At 46.0% G+C, this 18,444-nt stretch overlaps 1 protein-coding gene across 12 annotated transcripts in view; it reads right to left on the bottom strand.

Moving 5' to 3' along the window:
• The window catches only part of EPB41L4B (erythrocyte membrane protein band 4.1 like 4B), a 130,752-nt gene that overhangs the window by 88,928 nt on the left and 23,380 nt on the right, over positions 1-18,444 (bottom strand). For 11 of the 12 annotated variants that reach the window (XM_058694624.1, XM_058694626.1, XM_058694625.1 and 8 more), the window contains exon 2: positions 2,411-2,515. In XM_058694624.1, coding sequence (XP_058550607.1) covers positions 2,411-2,515 — 105 coding nt within the window. Of the gene's footprint in view, positions 1-2,410; positions 2,516-7,970; positions 7,998-18,444 lie in introns of those variants that run through there. The other variant, XM_058694635.1, reaches the window with a different exon arrangement.

Genomic DNA, 18,444 nt, shown 5'->3' with positions numbered 1-18,444 from the left:
TGCTAGAGAAACAGAATGTTTTCGTCAAACCAAACAGTGAAAAGGATGGACAGAGAGAAAGAAAAACTCTGAGGTGCAGGGGAAGAAAATTCAAGGTGTTTTAGCTAAATGACCTCAGTCTTCTCAGCAGGAGGAGAGGCCAAATGCAGGCCCCAAGTCTCTGTGGGGAGACTGGACTAGAGGGCTGTGGTCAAGATTCACAAGGGGAACCAAGTCCATGGCTCCAAGAGAAGCTCAGGGGCTTGGACTTTGCTGTATCTGTGATCTGTGACCCGAGCCCGTGACAATGCCCGCCAGCCTGGGAGACGCAGCAGAGGAAACAGATGGACCTGCGTGTTGAGGGGAGACCAGGGGACAGTCATGGGGGAGAGAGCATCAAAGGGCAAGTGAGGACACAGGCGAGATGGCTGAGGCTTCACCAGGCCCCGAGAGGGGAGAACGAGGCAGGAGGGGATCCTTAAGGGACAAGGCCAGACGCAGAGGGACCACAAAGATGGAATTAAGGGAAGTGATCATGGAATGGGAGCAACAGAATTCCAGCTCTTGGAGTGATCAGGTGGTGACAGGACCCAAGTGAATGTGCGTGAGGTCTACCCAAGTGAATTTGCAATGCAAGGAAACAGCGTCCGGGACATTTACAAAGGAAGGCAACTTGAATTGCCAGGTTGCCCAAGGAAAGAGAGAAGCTGAGATACCAGGGCAAGGTCAGAAGGCAGGGCACTGGGTGGCTCAACCTCAAAGACAGCAGAACTGGACAGGGAGGAGAAAGAGAAAAGCTGGTCCACCCCTTGTCCAGGGTCCTGGCGGGTGGAGTCTCTGGCTGGGAAATGGAGAAGGAATTGGGTCTACTAACTCCAGGCGGCAGCTGGAGTGTTCATGGCAACAGTCAAGGAGGTGAGGGGATGGGCTGTTGGTAATCAGGCAGTACTGAAGGGTAGAGGGGCATCTGCCCAGGAAGACACCGCAGCCGGGATATAACTGCATCATCTTGGACTCGGCAGCCTCATACACATATTCTCAGGTGCACCCAATCTCTAGGCACTGATTCTGAGCATCTTAGCCTCAATTGTCACATACAGCCCCCAAGGAGTATCTTAACAGGTGTCTTTAGGTAGAAAAGGTTAGCCATGTACACTCAAACATCTCCTATCAGGGAACTCACCCTTTCATATGCTGTCTAAAACAGCACCGCCTCTTATTCGGTCTATCCGCTTACTCTATTTTCTTTTTCTTAACACTCATTACCATCTGTCATCTATGTGTTCATACTTTATCTACAGTGCTTAAAACAGGGCCCAGTGCATAACTGATGCTGGATAAATATATATATTTTTTACTCAATTATAATTAATATCCAGTGTTATAATAGTTTTGGGCACACAATGATTCAACAATTCTATACTTTTTTTTTTTAATGTTTATTTGAGAGCGAGACAGCGAGAGCTGAGGAGGGAAACAGAGAGGGAGAGAGGGAGAGAGAGAATCCCAAGCAGGCTCCATACTGTCAGCACAGAGCCCGATGCAGGGTTCGAACTCACAAACTGTGAGATCATGGCCTGAGCCGAGATCAAGGGTTGGACACTTGACCAACTGAGCCACCCAGGTGCCCCAACAACTCTATACATTTCTCAGTGCTCATCGAGATACCTGTGCTCTCAATCCCCTTCATTTCACCCACCCCCCCACCCACCTCAATAAATATTTTTAGATTACCGAATAATTTATCTTTGAAACCCAAAGCCAGATTTTGTTGGGGAAGGAGACTGAAGTCATTCCTGCTTTTGAAAAGAGTGGTTCTGAGCTACATCAGATTCACTCTCTCTAGCACCCCCACTGTGGACAGGTCTGTCTCAGGCAAAGCAAGGGAAGTCTTTGCTGACCTAATACAACCTCCTGGAGCCTGCAAGATGGTTGTCTAGCAGTGCCAAGATCTGCTCCGACCGGCCCCCTGCACCCACTAAGCCTGGCTGGGATTCAGTGTGTTCACAGCACCCGCTCCCTCCACCCAGCAAGAGTCCACAAGAAGATGCTGCTGCAGTCTCTCTGCCAGTTAAAAATGAAAGCATCATTAAAAGAATTTCTAGAATGGTATTTCTTCTGCTTTCTACCTACTTGAGAAATGTGCCCATATTGCATCCCTATGCTTGGAAATGTTTCCCGAATGCATTCCCCTGCACAACAGGGATGGTTCTTTCTCTTCCTCTCCCGGTTATTGGCCCCCTCAAGGGGGGTTGGAGGGGGGTGCATATGGATGAATTTCACACGGGTGCCATCACCACCACCCCAACAATCGTGACTGCAACAACACTGCAGCCTAACTCCTATTTTTCTCTACCAACCTCTAGCAACTGTGAATCTGCAATTAGCATGAAAACCAGCGTGTCCCGAAACGAATCAAAGAAATACATACCGCAACCTGGGAAGAGTCTAGGAACTGGAGGCCAAAGTAATCTGTTTCCACGAGGTCCAAGTGGTACACGATCTGATCAAACAAATCCTGGCCTTTGGCATGTTTCTGGAAGGCAATTGAGTAGATGAAGATTTAGAATGTGACAGCCGGATAAGAACAAAACGTTTTAGAGAGAAAAAAAACCAAAATCACTTTTCTCTCTATGCTGCATACATGTATATGTCACAGTACATAAATTTTTAAAAATTTAATTATTTTCATTGTAATGGAAACCCATTACTAAATCTCATTACTCATAATGAAAACAAAACAAAATACCAACTAACAACTTTGTAGGATGAATAGGGAACCAAAGCCTTATTATGAAAACTGGTAAGTGAAGGGAAAAAAGTCAAGCATTGATCTGGCCTTTAGCTACAGCCCTCGGTAACCAAAGAGTAGATGATAGGATATGCAAACATTAACTCAAAGTATCAGATCAAAGACCTAAATGCAAGAGCTAAAACTATAAAACTCTCAAAACAGAGGCACAAATCTTCATGACCTTGGATTAGGCAATGATTTCATAGATATGACACCACAAGCACAAGCAATAAAAATAAATAATATAATAAAATAAAATAAACCAGAGGTGCCTAGCTGGCTCCGTCGAATCTTGATCTCGGGGTTGTGTGTTTGAGCCCCATGTTGGGCATGGAATCTACTTAAATTAAAAAACAAAACAAAGGAAACAAACAAACACAAAAAACCCACAATAAACCAGGCAGGCATCATCAGCAGAATGTAAAACTTTTGGGGCACCCAGGTGGCTCAGTCAGTTGAGCGTCCAACTTCAGCTCAGATTATGATCTCACAGTTTATGAGTCCGAGCCCCACACTGGGCTCGTTTCTGTCGGCACAGAGCAGGATTCGGAGCCTCTGTCCTCCCCCCTCCTCCACTTGCACCCTCTCTCTCAAAAATAAACATTTTTTTTTAAATGTAAAACTTTTGTGCTTCAAAGGACCAAGACATCAATAAAGCACAAAGACAACCCAAAGTGGGAGAAAATTTTTACAAATCACATATCTGGTAAGAGACTTCTATCTAGAATATATAAAGAACTATTACATCTCAATAATAAAAAATATATTCGATTAAAAATGAACACGGGATATATACACAGTTCTCCAAAGACACACAAAAATACCCGATAAGCACATGAAAAGATGCTCAATATCATTAGTCATTAGGGAAATGTAAATCAAAAGCACAATCCAGCACCATTTCATACCCACTAGGATGGCTGTAATAAAAAAGACAGAAAATAACAAATCTTGGAGAAAGTGGAACCCTCATATACTGCTGACGGGAATGCAAAACTGTATAGCCATTTTGGGAAACAGTCTGGCATGTTCTCGAATAGTTAAACACAGAGCCACCATCTGACCCAGCAATTCCACCCCTAAGTATATATACCCCAGAGAAATGAAAACATTGCATTCATACGGAAATCTGTACCAAAATGTTCATAGCAGCATTAACCATAATAGCCCCAAAGTGGAAGCAACCCAAGTGTCTATCAACTAACGCACAGATAAACATAATGCGGAAGAATCGTATCCACACAATGGAGTATTATTTGGCCATGAAAAGGAGTAAAGCCCGGATACATACCACAACATGGGTGGACTTTGAAAACATTATAGTAAGTGAAAGAAGCCAGTTACAAAGGACCACATATTACACAAAATGTCCAGAACAGGGAAAGCTGGAGACTGGAATCAGATTAGTGGTTTGCTTAGGGCTGCAGTATTTGTGGTGTGACAGCCAAGGTGAGCACGGTTTTTTGGGGGTAAATGAAATGTTCTAAAATGGATCACGGTGACAGACACACAACTTTATGAATATACTAAGAGCCACTGAATTGTACCCTTGGGGTAAGTGAATTATCTGGCACGTGCATCTTAATAAAGGTATTAAAAATAGCAAATGGGCAGAATTTCTCTTTTTAGTAGTATACCAACAACAAAATGAAGAAGGGGTAACAGACTTGCAATATCACAATTTTTCAACTTCTAGAATGGTAGGCACTAGCATTGGGCACCGGGGGCTACTAACAATCACAGGAGGAGACGACCAGCCACTGTGTACCCCCCGATGAAGAACACCCCACCACCCAAGACATAATTTTGCTCCCCAGGCTTCTCTCTCTGCAGGGAAAAACTATCAAGACTGGGACTAATACAACCACTAGATCCAACTGCCAACTTGGAGGAAGTGCAGAGGAATGTTCTAAACTACATGGGACTGCAATCATCAAGATCCAGCCAGTGGGAAATTCTGGAAACTCCTCAGGACAAACAACACAGTTTCTTCAACAAACAGAATACAGGCAAGTGGAGAGATCGAGGGGCACCTAGAGATGAAAAAAAGATTTAAAAGACCCTTTTACAAAAAGGCAAAACTAAAAGTATGCAGTGTGTACGATACATATTTGGGGAATAAAACATGAAAAGAGGGTGGGTGGGGCACCTGAGTGGCTCAGGTGGTTAAGCGTCCGACTTCACTCAGGTCATGATCTAAGGGTTCGTGGGTTCAAGCCCCGTGTCGGGCTCTGTGCTGACGGCTTAGAGCCTGGAGCCTGCTTCGGACTCTGTGTCTCCCTCGCTCTCTGCCCCTCCCTGGCTCACGCCCTGTCTCTCTCTCTCAAAAATGAATAAACATTAAAAAAGAAATTAAGAAAAAACATGAAAAGAGGGTAAAGAAGTGGTTACGATAAGCAATAAAGTCAGGGTAATTGCTGGTCTCGGGGTGTAGAGAATTTGTGCCTGGGAGAGGGCACACCACGGACTTCCAGCAGGCTGGCAAGGTCCCAGCTCTTGACTCGGGGGGTGGTCCAGGGGTGTCTGCCTTCCCATAATTCATTAGGCTACACCTCTGTTTCACTGATTTGTCTGTGTCTGTGCTATAGGAAACAGCGGTAACAGAAAGTAAAAACAAAAACTCAAAACTACAGCACTGGCTTCCAACCGTCAGACTCTTTGCTTCCTGGAAATACTCCTTGAAGGCAACGACCCAAGAGCAGCAGAAGGCTCCATGTGCAGAGATGTTCTCTATAGCATTATTTAACTGGAGAAATAAAGCTGGGGGTGGGGAGGCAAAAAGAAGAAATAACCCAAACTCCAACCACAGGGCTGGACACATCCATGGAGCCGAACCTAACAACACTCCAGAATACTGCTGGGCTTTCAGGACAGACAATTATAAAGATGAGACAGAAATAAGGAAAATTCTTACATCGACATTAACTAAACAGACCACAAAGAAATAAGAAGCTGTGATTCTACGTTAAAAATATGTATGTGCTGTATGGACTGCTTGATAAAAAAGGCTTGCAGAAACTTATAGAATAGCTGTGCTAGGCTGGATGGACAAACGGATGATTTTCTTCCCAAGTATTCTTTAACACTGATCTTTTGGCAGTCGTTAGACAACAAATACAATTTTTTTTCTGCAAAAAAAAAAAAAATCACCATTCTGGCACTTTTCCTCTGGACGTATTCTTTCCTATTACTATCCAGCACTACTGGACTATGCAACGCCTATTATTACGGAGCCAATCCCTCATTAGTGGGTTTCCTAGTGGGACAGAACTAGTTAGTGTAGAGCTTTAGCAGCAGGATGTGGCAGACAGAATTGGGCTGGCAGGAAGCGAGAGCTCTATGCGCTAGTCCTAGATGCACTAGCTGTGACCTTAAGCAATTCATAATTTCCCAAAATCCATAGGACCATCCTGGACCGCTCCTGCAGCTACAAATCAGCCATGGTGCCCTGAATGTACAGGGTCACCTAAACTCAGCTGACCCCAAATCCCACCTGTTTCCCACCCGGCTCTCTCTATTTTGGTTCAACGGCTTACCATCCAGGTATGTCGTTTTAATACTCACAGAGTATGAACTGAAAAAACACAGTTCCTCACACGTAAAATAAGGGCAGTTAGTCCAAGTTTCTCTCTAAGTCATTCCCAGTCTTACTTTCCTGATGTCTTTCTAAAAGAGCTCTTAATTTAGAAGGAGCTCAAGGTGAGGGGCATCTGGGTGGCTCAGTTGGTTAAGCATCTGACTCTTGATTTCTACTCAGGTCATGATCTCACAGTTCGGGAGTTCGTACCCCGAGTGGGCCTCCATGCTGAGCGTGTGGAGGCTTCTTGGGATTCTCTCTCTCTCCCTCTCTCTCTGCCTCTCCCGGGCTCACGCTTTCCCCCTCTCAAAAATAAATAAATAAACTTAAAAAAACAACAACAGCTAGAAGGAGTTCAAGGTGGAGGTTGGAAAAAAGAACCTTTCTAGGGCCAGCCAGTCCCTTCTGCCGTGTCAGACTGGCTCCTGTATCGGCCAACCCTCCCTCACCTGGACTTGGAGGTAGGTGGCAGACACAGCAGGGTCTGGCGGATAGGAAATACCATGTTTACTCACCTGTAAACACCTTCCCCCACTCACCTCTCCCCAACCCCTTATGCTCTTTAGTCCCCAGTGGCCCTTTCCAGTTCTAAGAAGAATCTGGTGAAATTATGAGGGCTGGAATAGAGGGGTCCTCCAACCAGAGGTCCCAGTGAGTGAAAGGTCAGACAAAGACAGATAATCTAGGCCACAGCACCCGAACCCACCACCTCTTGCTCCTCCCAGCCCGGGGACACAAAGTGTCCACTCATAGCTGAGAAGACTCCAGGTAACTCACCTGTCCTGCCAGCCAGGACAATGCACCTTGGGCAGCCCCCAGAAGCCCATGAACTGTCATCTCAGGCTTAGCCCAAACAGCCTTTCTTTCCTCAGCCTCTTCAGCCCTAGCTCACCAGCCCCCGCGCCCCCAACCCAGGGCAGTAAGTGCCCCCTCCTCTGTTCCCGCAAGCAAGCACGTGCCTTTATTACACACACACACACACACACTTATCACCCTGCACCGAGGCTGCTTTTATTCCTGTCTTACTCCTACATCAGGCTGTAGGCAGGGACCAGCTGTGTTCATCTGAGTACCACCTCTCCTTCTCACCATCCCCCAAGCACATCCCTGGCCGGCACAGAGCAGGTGCTCCGTAAACATCTGTTTGCTGTGTAGCTAGCTGGCTGGCTGGCTGGCTTGGCCGGCTGGGGGATGCGTGGCGTTCCAGAGCCAAGAAACACATCTTCTGGATGGACCGTGCTGAAACACGAACAACAGATAGATACTTCACGAGCAGCAGGCCTAAATAGAACACAATCATTAAAATCTTTTCAAATTAAGTATTCCATGAACAAGGGCCTAGGGAGCCGTGCTGCACTTCCAAGGCCATTTACCCAAACACGATTTTGTGGCTATTATGTGAAGTGCTGTCTAGTGGTTACAACAGGAGATCCATTAATGTGACGAGACAGGAAGCTGCTCCTGGTTGCCTCCGAACTAGGTCTCCCCCTCTGTGATGAATCCATTCATTCATTCAACAAATATTTACCAACTGCTCATCAAGTGCCAGCCACTATTCTAGGTGCTGGGGTACACCAGGGTCACAAAGTCTGGAAGCGAATAGCTACAGAAAGCCCTCACCGAGTAAGCCATTCTTGGGGAGCAAAGTCATCCAAATCAGCTTGATGCCTCCTCTCTCCCGGCCTTCTTAAGCAGAATACACTGAGCGTCAAACCTTACTCAGTCCAGATCACTATTCTGGAATTTGGCGACGCTCCTACTTCAAGACACGTATGGCAGGCTGTCCCCAAACACAGGTAGAAGCTCTACCCCTGAGTTCTTGCCTCCAGGTCATGTAGCCCTCTCTCCACCCATCTCAACACACCACTTCTCACCAGGACCAGCAACCAGTGGTTTTGAGTCAGTATGTCTCTCTCTGGAGCAGCAACTTCTGATCAGACAGGAGCTAAAAATAACCAAGCTCATTAACATCATGTGTAAAGTAAGAGTACACAGTTCTCAGCTAAACACTGGGTCAGGCAGGCAGCCAGCAGGGAAAGGTATGAACATCATGAGATCTTTGCTGGCCAGTCAGAGGTTCTTATTTTGTTTATTTACTGGTTGCCAGCCGTACTCCTGATAAGGAAGACTCCTGGACAGCTGATGTCTTAACTGTCTCCCCAAATAAATTAACCATCCTGACCCTCTTAGATAAGACACAACCGACAATATCTTACTGCAACCTGACCCAAGTGCAATGTAACAGGTCGACTGTGGCCCTGAAAGAACAAAGATAGAAGCCAATCCATCCGGGGGTGCCTGGGAGGCTCTGTCAGTTAAGTGTCTGACTTCAGCTCAGATCATGATCTCATGGCTCGTGAGTTCGAGCCCCACATCAGGCTCCGTGCACACAGCTCAGAGCCTGCAGCCTGCTTCAGATTCTGTGTCTCCCTCTCTCTCTGCCCCTTTCACGCTGTCTCTCTCTCTCTCTGTCTCTCAAAAATAAATAAACATTTAAAAAAATAAAAAATAAAAATAAAAAAAGGCAACCCATCCAAATCTCATTAGTCTCAACAGCATAAGAAGATGCCAGGTGTCCCAGGTAGGTTAAAAGGAGGAGATGAGCTGCGTGCCCGTCAAGTGTATACGCGTTGGCTGTGAACTAAAATGGAAAAGCAGGACACCTGGGCAGTGTAAGGATTTTTAGGAGCCTTCTCTTTGCTGGCACGCGAGGCTCCCCTCTGTCCACCTGCTCCACCTCTGTTAACAGACAGCAGGCCCCTCTGCATCCGTCTTCAGAAGGGCTCTGTCTTTCCTCTCCATCACGGCTCAGGCTACACCGCCTGGTATCTGGACCACAGCAAGCGCCCCTGTGAAAGCCCATCTTTCTCGTGTTTGCCAAAATGCATTGCACACAACACAGCCCTCATCTCAGTCGCTATTCTGTACAAAAACATGTGCCAGAGGATGAAATGCAGGCTCCTCGGCCTGGTGTCAGAGACTCTGCACAATCAATACTGCCCAACACCACCCGTCTTATCTCCCTGGGCCCCACATGCCTCCTGGGCTCCAATCAAACATATTCTCCTAACACAACGCCCACCCGACGTATGCAGCAGGCCCCACCCCTATGGCTTTTCCCGGGTGCCCCCCTCCTACATCCCTGCTCCTATCCCCACTGGCAGCAAGCCCATCCCCACAGCTACGCTGAGGTCACAATGGTCATTACTAAACTTCTTGTTGGCGAGGCCCCATCCAGTTCATCTTTGCTTCTCCGTCACCGGACATTCTGAAGCTCAAGAAACAAATGCTGATGCAGATGGATTAAGGAGAATCCTTAGTTCCCACAACAGTCTTCAAATGACCGACTTTTCGGAAGCCTGATCTTCCTGGTCCATTTTCCGCTGGCAATTCTCTCCAGCCGGCTGGGATGTGGGTCTGCAGAGCCCTGGTACTACCATCTCTCCTTCCAGACACCCTGTCTGCTCTAATGCGCTGGTGTTTTGGAAACCATACCACACTGTGCTATGCCTTACGTAAACAAAATACTATCAAGTTCTGCATTTTTATATATGGGCTAAAAAATAAACCAAAATGATTGTGGTGATAGTTTCTTTTTTTAAAAAATTTTTTAATGTTTATTTATTTCTGAGACAGAGAGAGACAGAGCATGAGGAGGGGAGGGGCAGAAACAGAGGGAGACACAGAATCAGAAGCAGGCTCCAGGCTCTGAGCTGTCAGCACAGAGCCCGACGCGGGGCTCGAACTCACAGACCGCGAGATCATGACCCGGGCTGAAGTCGGACGCGTAACCGACTGAGCCACCCAGGCGCCCCAGATAGTTTCTAAACCTGAGTGCAAACTTCTACATTCATTCACGTAAATGTCATCTTATTTAAACTGGCCCATGACATATCCCATCAAGAACATTAGAAGTCCTGGGCTATTATCCCATGCATCAGTTCCCGATCTCAGTTTTACAACATGTGGGAAGTGCAATGCAGGCAGAGGGTGAGGGGTGCACGTGGCCAGTGGGGATGGTGTCTTTCTTGAGTTGTATGTTACGAAAGGTTCCCCTCTGATGGTGGCCTCAACCCAGTTATGAACATACAGTGTGACCATGCCCTCAGACTCTTAGAGCCAAACATGTTGGATTAGAACCCAGCTCTATCTCTTTTCTAGCAATACGACCATGACCTTAGCAACCGCACTGAGTCTCAGTTTCATCTGAAAAATGCGGTACTCTTACCTGCACTGTCAACCTTGCTAAGCCATTGTACTAATAAAAAAGCAAGAGAGGCACCTGGCTGGCTCGGTTTGTAGACCGTGCATCTCTTGATCTTCAACATGGGTTGAAGCCCCATGTTGGGTGTGGAGCTTAAACAAACAAACAAACAAAATGAAGTGAAATAAAAAAATAAGAGAGCAAGAAAACAAATGGTATCCTCTACACACAAAGGAATTATTATTTTCAACCAAACCTCCTTTCTCTCGCTCGTCCACAGGAATGACACAATGTGTTTTTTGCCAAATAACAAAAATCAAAGTTCAGGGAGTCCGTGATCTATAGCAGTTTAGTAATCCCCTTTAAAGAAAAGCTGAGACAAGGGGCACCTGGGTGGCTCAGTCGGTTAAACGTCCGACTTTGGCTCAGGTCATGATCTCACGGCTCGTGAGTTCGAGCCCCGCACATGCTCTGTGCTGACAGCTCAGAGCCTGGAGCCTGCTTCATGTTCTAGGTCTCCCTCTCTCTCTGCCCCTCCCCTGCTGATGCTGTCTCTCTCTGTCTCTCAAAAATAAATAAACACTAAAAAAAAATTTTTTTTTAAAAGAAAAGCTGAGACAAGAGGCGCCTGGGTAGCTCAGTCCACTGAGCATCCGTCTCTTGATTTTGGCTCAGGTCATGATTCCAGGGCCCTGGGATCAAGCCCTGCATCGGGCTTGCGGTGGCAGTGCAAGAATCTGCTTGGGATTCTGTCTGTCTGTCTGTCTCTCCCCCACTCCCCCACCGCTTGTGCTCTTTCTCATAATAAATAAGTAAACTTTAAAAAAAAAAAGGAAAGAAAGAAAAGCTGAGACTAGTCTCGTTTGGAGGATTTCTGTAAACCCATGTCGGTCCCTAGAAATCAATTCCTTCCTTTCCAAGTTCTTAAATACCCCAAGTTTGAGTAGCTCTCAGAACTCCACCTGGTCTCCACAGTGCTTCCTGGCCAGCAGTTCCCAGAAGGCACCTGCCTCAAGGTCTGTTTCAACTGTTTCCAGGAAGTACTAATTTCATGGTTAGTTACCAGCTCTGGTCCCCCTTTCTCACAACTTGATAACTCACTAATTTTCTATATTCTTAGTGAGAAACTAGCTCTCTATTTTACACACTTACACACAGCCCAGGAGTCTCTATCCCCGTTGCCAACACCGCTAAGCCATTAAGAACAAATAGAAATTGGTTTACTCCAGGATATCTGAAATTACTATGAGAATTTACCAAATAAATATCTGAAATTTTCACTGGTGAGTGAGAAATACCATCTCAGCCATCAGCAAGATTTGGGGACTCATAACAGTATCCATAATCTGGAGGATTTAAGACCAGGCTGTCCAGCTTATAAATTCTACCTCCCAGTTGAAGAGCATTTCAATGTTTACCAAGGTTCCATGACCCCATTTTGCACAGAAAGAAACTGAGCCTCAGAGAAATTATGTGACCAAGTTCGCACTGCTCCCAAGTGGCTGAACTAGAATCAGGATCCGGCCTTCCTGATTCTTAGGATAGAGTTCTTTCTACCTTACTCTGTTACTTCTCTGCTCATTTGTCCCTGTGGGTCCAAACACATGGAACATGTCTGGCAAATAAGAAATATTTCTTAAACCCAATTCACCACACAGACACGGAGAGGCTACTTCATGCATGGCCTGGGCTAGACTGGGGTTCAAAGCCAATGCAAACAGACCTTATGGTAGGGAGGTGATTCCTAATTTGTTTGGAGGGCAGGCAAGTTGTGGCAGGATGCAAAGTACATTATTTGCTCACAAACTAACACAGAAGCCAAGACGTTCTATGGAGGGGGACATCAACAGTCTGGGCAGCTCCTGGAAATTCAATTCTGGTAAAACAGAGCACAATGATATTAATTTCCCGACTCGCCTGGCTAACAATCTCTTGGAAATCAGAGGAAGCAACAAAACCAACTGCCCTTAATTTTGATCAACAAGGAAGGAAGAAGAGTCTTAGAAGAAAGTGCCCTCTTGGTTTGTGAGGCACTGAACGAAGGCACTACTGATCAGCTGCATCGAGAACCAGGGTTCTCCTTCCACCTTGCGCAAGGGGTTCTCGGTGTGCAGCCTGAGGACTGGGCAGGCAGATTTCTGGTCTTACCATCCCACCACAGAACACAGCCTGACAGCCACACTGACTGCATGTAATGGACAGACCAATTTAAAACAGACTGTGAGGGCACCTGGGTTGAGCCTCTGACTCGTGATTTCGGCTCAGGTCATGATCCCAGGGCTGTGGGATCGAGCCCCATGTCAGGCTCAGTGCTGAGCATGGAGCCTGCCTTGGATTCTCTCTCTCTCTCTCTCTCTCTCTCTCTCTCTCTCTCTCCCACACACACACTCTCACACTCTTTAAAATTAAAAACAAAAATGCACAACTGTGTGTTGCATTATTGATTTAACTATTGATCAGCCTCTGCTTCTGGTTGAGAACCATCTTCGGGCCAAGCAGCAGAGTTTCAAAGCGTTCATTTGTTCCTTTAATACCACCGCTCTCACAGGGCTGCCATGAGAATGACCCCACGGGCCATGATCCGATGAACCTTCTTTCAATCAGTGTAGAAGAACTAACATCTAAGTGACATCAATTTGTCTCCGTATGGCTCCTTCCAAGCATTGCCTAACACATGGGATTCAACAGTTAGTTTAAGGGATGGTTTCCCATTTATTCCTTAAGATGCTGAATGAAGTCGAAACACCTAAAGCTACTTGATCCTGACTGCTGAAAACTGGTTTCGACCAACATTTCAAATGCTATGTTTCCAACTCTCAGTAAGAAACATCAGAGACAGCACATGTTGAATACTCGTTGATTTTCAGTGATATTGCTACCCAGCAAATTGTAATATGCTATTCCTGCTGGCAGGGACACTAACAGAGCATCAGACAACCTCCCTCACACAAAGATCCACTGGAAAAATTGCTCTTAAAAGTTTTATGGGCGCCTGGGTGGCTCAGTTGGTTAAGCGTCCAACTTCGGCTCAGGTCATGATCTCACCGTTCGTGGGTTCGAGCCCCATATTGGGCTCTGGGCTGACAGCTCAGAGCCTGAAGCCTGCTTCAGATTCTATGTCTCCCTCTCTCTCTCTGCCCCTCCCCCACTGGTGCTCTGCCTTGTCTCTCAAAAATTAATAAACATTAAAAAAAAAAGTTTTTAGGTTGGGAGGGCCTCTCCATGTCACCTTCATTATTAGGTCAGGTGAGTCATATACCCTATTATGGTGCTCTCTGCCCAACTTGAGTCCACTCCAATCCTGAGTGAATGGGAACAGGGGACAGGAGACGGACTTGGATGACCTGAATGGGCAGGTACCTTCCACCCCAGTGGTCTCTCTCTTCACCAAAAGACAAGCAAATACACAGGAGACCCAAAAGGTCTCAGGTGCCAAGTACCTATGGGGTTAGTTTTAGTGGGGTTTTTAGTTTGTTTGGGGTGTTTTTGTTTTTGTTTGTTTGTTTGTTTGGTTTTTAACTGTGGTGCTTACAAAAATGGTGGCAAGGTCTTTGTCCTCTTCCTTGAGTCTGGAAGAACCTGGCACTGCTTCAGCCCAACAGAATATGGTGTTAATAACATTTTGTGATTTCTGAGGTGAGGTGACCATTGCCTTGGGATGCTTCTCTAAGGGTACAGTAAAAAGTCCAACTACCCTGAGACTGCCAGGCTGAGGAAGCAGCAGGAAGATGTTCTAGTCAACTGTCCCAGCTGAGCCCAGCCAAAGTGCCAGACATGTAAGCACAGTCGTCTTGGACCCTCCACACCAGCCCATCTTCCAACAGAGTACTCCTGGTGACCCTGGTTGATGCCATGAGCAGCAGAATAATGTCCCAGGTGAGCCCCCCTCAAATTCTTGACCAAGAGAATCCTGCTCGTCATTGTTAGCCACTAAGCATAAGTGGAAGAGTCTGTTATGCAACAATAGTTAACCGGAGTGAAAATCATACACATATACAGATACAGCAGGTGTTCATGGCATATGTATGTGCATATAAAAGCTTTTTGCAACTTTAAAAAATGTTTCTTAGGAAATCTCCACACTGTGATGCTAACTTAAGGTATCACCTGCTTAGAGATAAGGAAGTAGAATAATAAATATATTCATTCTAAAAAAAAAAAAAGAATAAACAAATCAAAAAACTATTCTTTGCACTCACTCTGCTTGGCAGAAAGATTAAAACTGAGCGTTGGAATACCTAAGGCTGCCTTACTCTACACTGAGCAACTACATATCAAGAACTCAATAAATTGCACCAAAAAGAAGGGAGAGGACTGTTATGGATTAGAAGAGACTTAAGAGACATTATTTACTAAATGCAGGAATCGCCATTAAGGAATCACCATTCAGTTTGTGGAGTATGATAATGGTATCATGGATACACACATACACACGCACATGTGTGTATTTTACATAAGAGATATACTCACTTAAGTAGAACAGGCTATATGTCCAGTTGTCTGGGAGTTGCTCTAAAATACTCCAGAAAAAGAATAATAAATGGGTGTTGTGTACACGAGTTTTCATCATACTGTTCTACTTCATGTATTCAAAAATTCCCATAAAGAGGGGCGCCTGGGTGGCGCAGTCGGTTAAGCGTCCGACTTCAGCCAGGTCACGATCTCGCGGTCCGTGAGTTCGAGCCCCGCGTCAGGCTCTGGGCTGATGGCTCGGAGCCTGGAGCCTGTTTCCGATTCTGTGTCTCCCTCTCTCTCTGCCCCTCCCCCGTTCATGCTCTGTCTCTCTCTGTCCCAAAAATAAATTAAAAAAAAAAAAGTTGAAAAAAAAAATTAAAAAAAAAAAAAATTCCCATAAAGACTTGAAGCTCACAAACTGCAAAGGAGTGAGGGGATGGAGGGTGTCAACACAGCCTGGCCTGAGCCCTGCCTTCGAGAATCCAAGTCTACATGCTCAGGGTGAAGACAGTGTGGGATGCAAAAGAGAAAAACTGCTCTAAGACGATAGCAACTAATTTTCTCCCATGACAGTAAAACAAAATATAGTATACAGGTTTCTGTCAGGATCCAACTCCGCACCTATCTATGGACCTTAAGTCCCATTTCATCCCTGCCCCCAGTCCTCAGTGCAGCTTTTAAAGGGGGTGTTCTGGGGAGCCTGGGTGGCTCAGTGGGTTAAGCTTCTGACTTTGGCTCAGGTCATGATCTTTTGGTTTGTGAATTCGAGCCCCGTGTCGGGCTCTGTGCTGACAGCTCAGAGCTTCGAGCCTCCTACCGGTTCTGTGTCTCCCTCTATCTCTGCCCCTCCCCTGCTCATGCTCTGTCTCTCAAAAATAAATAAACATTAAAAAATTTTTTTAAAAAGGGGGGATGCACTACTATAAGCTGGGTCTAGCTTCACAGACACAAATAACATCGTTTCATAGAAAGTAAGTATGTGTGGCAACAAAAGCTAAATCATTTATGCTTTGGACACCAAAGTTAACATTCTACCTTATGTAACTTTGTGGAATCAATGATTTTATCCCTTAGAACGTTTCTGAGGGATACAGGATTGATTTCTAACCTTGAACTAAAAAAATGCCATCATCTGTGACCAAGCAGAGTAAAAGTATTTGATATAGAACAGACTACTCTCCCTGGTTGGCATCTGTAGATAGCCATAGTGAGCAGGTCTTGGTAAGGAGCCCTACTCAACATCCAAGTTACCAAGCAAGAACGTAGGAATGTTCTAGAAATCAGTGCATTCAAGTCCCTCATTTTACAGGTGGGAAAAATGAGGCAAGAGGCAGGTCATGTTGCCAGGCAGCCAATGCAAAGCCAGGAATAGAATGTGAACCTTCTGACCCTGGGACCGATACAATTGTCTTGGGACAACCTTGACATGACTGCATTATGGATGTCTATCTGAACAGGAAAGGAACAACAGGCAAGCCTAGCATTTCTGAAAGGTTAAGAACCAAATATGCAATACCGAAAAACCAGAAATCTCAGTGTTAAAAACTCCTCGACTATAAAAAGTGCTTGGTTTGGGGAAATATTTTTGGCTTTTTTAAATGGTGGTTCAGGAAAAAAAAAAAAAAAAAAAAAAAAAAAAGACCCACAGGAGAAAGGAAAAAGAAAATGAAACAAATTTGTGCCTGACTAAACAGTAACATACAATTAAAATGATGGATGTCTTTGTGCCAGAGGTTGAGTTTGAAACAAGCTGCTGGAAGAAGGGCAGCCCTGAAAATAAATTGCCAAATTACTTTTTGCAGCCAGATTGCAGATTCCCCCGCCATGCAATTCTGAAAGCAAATAACTCCACATAAATAAATATGCAACAAATTCCCAGGGAAACCAGCCAAGAAACATGAAGAGAACTACCTTTGGGTGGGCAACTGCCCCCATCCATCCTGTGATTTATGACCGCAACTCAATTTACAAAATAAATCGACACATGAAGCTGCCCTGAACTCCCTAGTCCCCTGGCGATCATTCCCCTCTTCTCTGTGGAGCCCTTCACAGCTCTGAACGCAAACTTCCGGATGTCACAACACACCCCGTGATGCAGTGGCTGAAGGCACAGGCTCTGGGGTCAGCACGGTGGGGTCTGAGTCCCAGCTCAGGCTGAGTATGGTGTCAGGGAATTTCTTACCTGGTAAGGATGTTTAAGAATGAAATGAAATGGGACTCCTGGGTGGCTTGGCTGGTTAAGCTTCTGACTCCAGCTCAGGTCATGATCTCGAGGTTCATGAGTTTGAGCCCCACACTGGGCTCTCCCCTGTCAGCATGGAGCCTGCTTCGGATCCTCTGTCTCCCTCTCTCTCTGTCCCTCGCCTACTTGTTCTCTCTCTCTCTCTCTCTCTCTCAAAAATAAATAAACATCAAAAAAAAATGAATGAAATGAAATGAAGATTAACAGGGCTTGCCCCAGGGTTAGCCGATGATATGTGGAGTGTGTCACGGGCTGAACTGTGTCCTCTCAAATGTCATAAACCCCCAATCCTGCAGAATGTGGTCGTATTGGAAGAGAGAGTCATCAAACAGGTAATTAAGTTCAAATGAGTTTATTAGGGTGGGCCCTGCTCTTATCTGACTGGTATCTGACCAGTATCCTTATAAAGAGCGAGATGAGGGCCCCTGGGGGCTCAGTCAATAGAGCATCCTCCGGCTCTTGGTTTCGGCTCAGGTTACGATCTCACGGTTTGTGCTTGTGCGTTCAGGCCCCGCATTGGGCTCTGTGCTATCAGCACAGAGCCTGCTTGGGATTCTCAGTCTCCCCCTCTCTCTCTGCCCCTTCCCCACTCATGCTGTGTCTGTCTCTATCAAAATAAATAAATGAATAAAACTTTAAAAAGAGAGAGAGAGAGAAAGAGAGATGAGGTCGCACACAGAGACATCAGGGATGCCTGCGCACACAGGGAAAAGACCACACGAAGACGGGGAGAAGAAAGGCAGCAAGAGAACGGCTGTCTATAAGCCCAGATCTCAGACTTCCAGAACCGGAGAAAATAAATGCGTCTGTTTAAGCCACTCAGTCTGTGGTACTTTGTTATGGCAGCCTGAGCAATCTAATACAGGGAGGCACACGGTTTCCAGTCAGAATCAGGTTTGAATCTGGGCTCCACCACTCAACTACCGGCATGACCCCAACTAAGCCCCTTAGCCTTTTGGAGTCTGTTTCCTGTCTGTCAAATGGAGATGCCACAGCCCCGAGTGACGTGAGGAGAAGATGAGAACACACAGCCGGCCTCGGGCAGAGCCAGGGCTCTGCCCAGGACCTCAGCCTCTAAGCCCTGGGACTCAGAGCCACGGCAAGGTCTTGGAGCCCAACTTCCTTGGGCCCCATACCCATAGCTGGTATTCTGTAAGTAAGGACAATGAGCCCAACTGGCAAATTTGCCTACA

This window comes from Neofelis nebulosa, chromosome 12 (assembly GCF_028018385.1).
Source record: "Neofelis nebulosa isolate mNeoNeb1 chromosome 12, mNeoNeb1.pri, whole genome shotgun sequence".
In the NCBI taxonomy this organism is placed as follows: Eukaryota; Metazoa; Chordata; class Mammalia; order Carnivora; family Felidae; genus Neofelis; species Neofelis nebulosa.
Note: the sequence above shows the minus strand (reverse complement) of the source record. Positions and strands in the feature narration are given on the sequence as shown.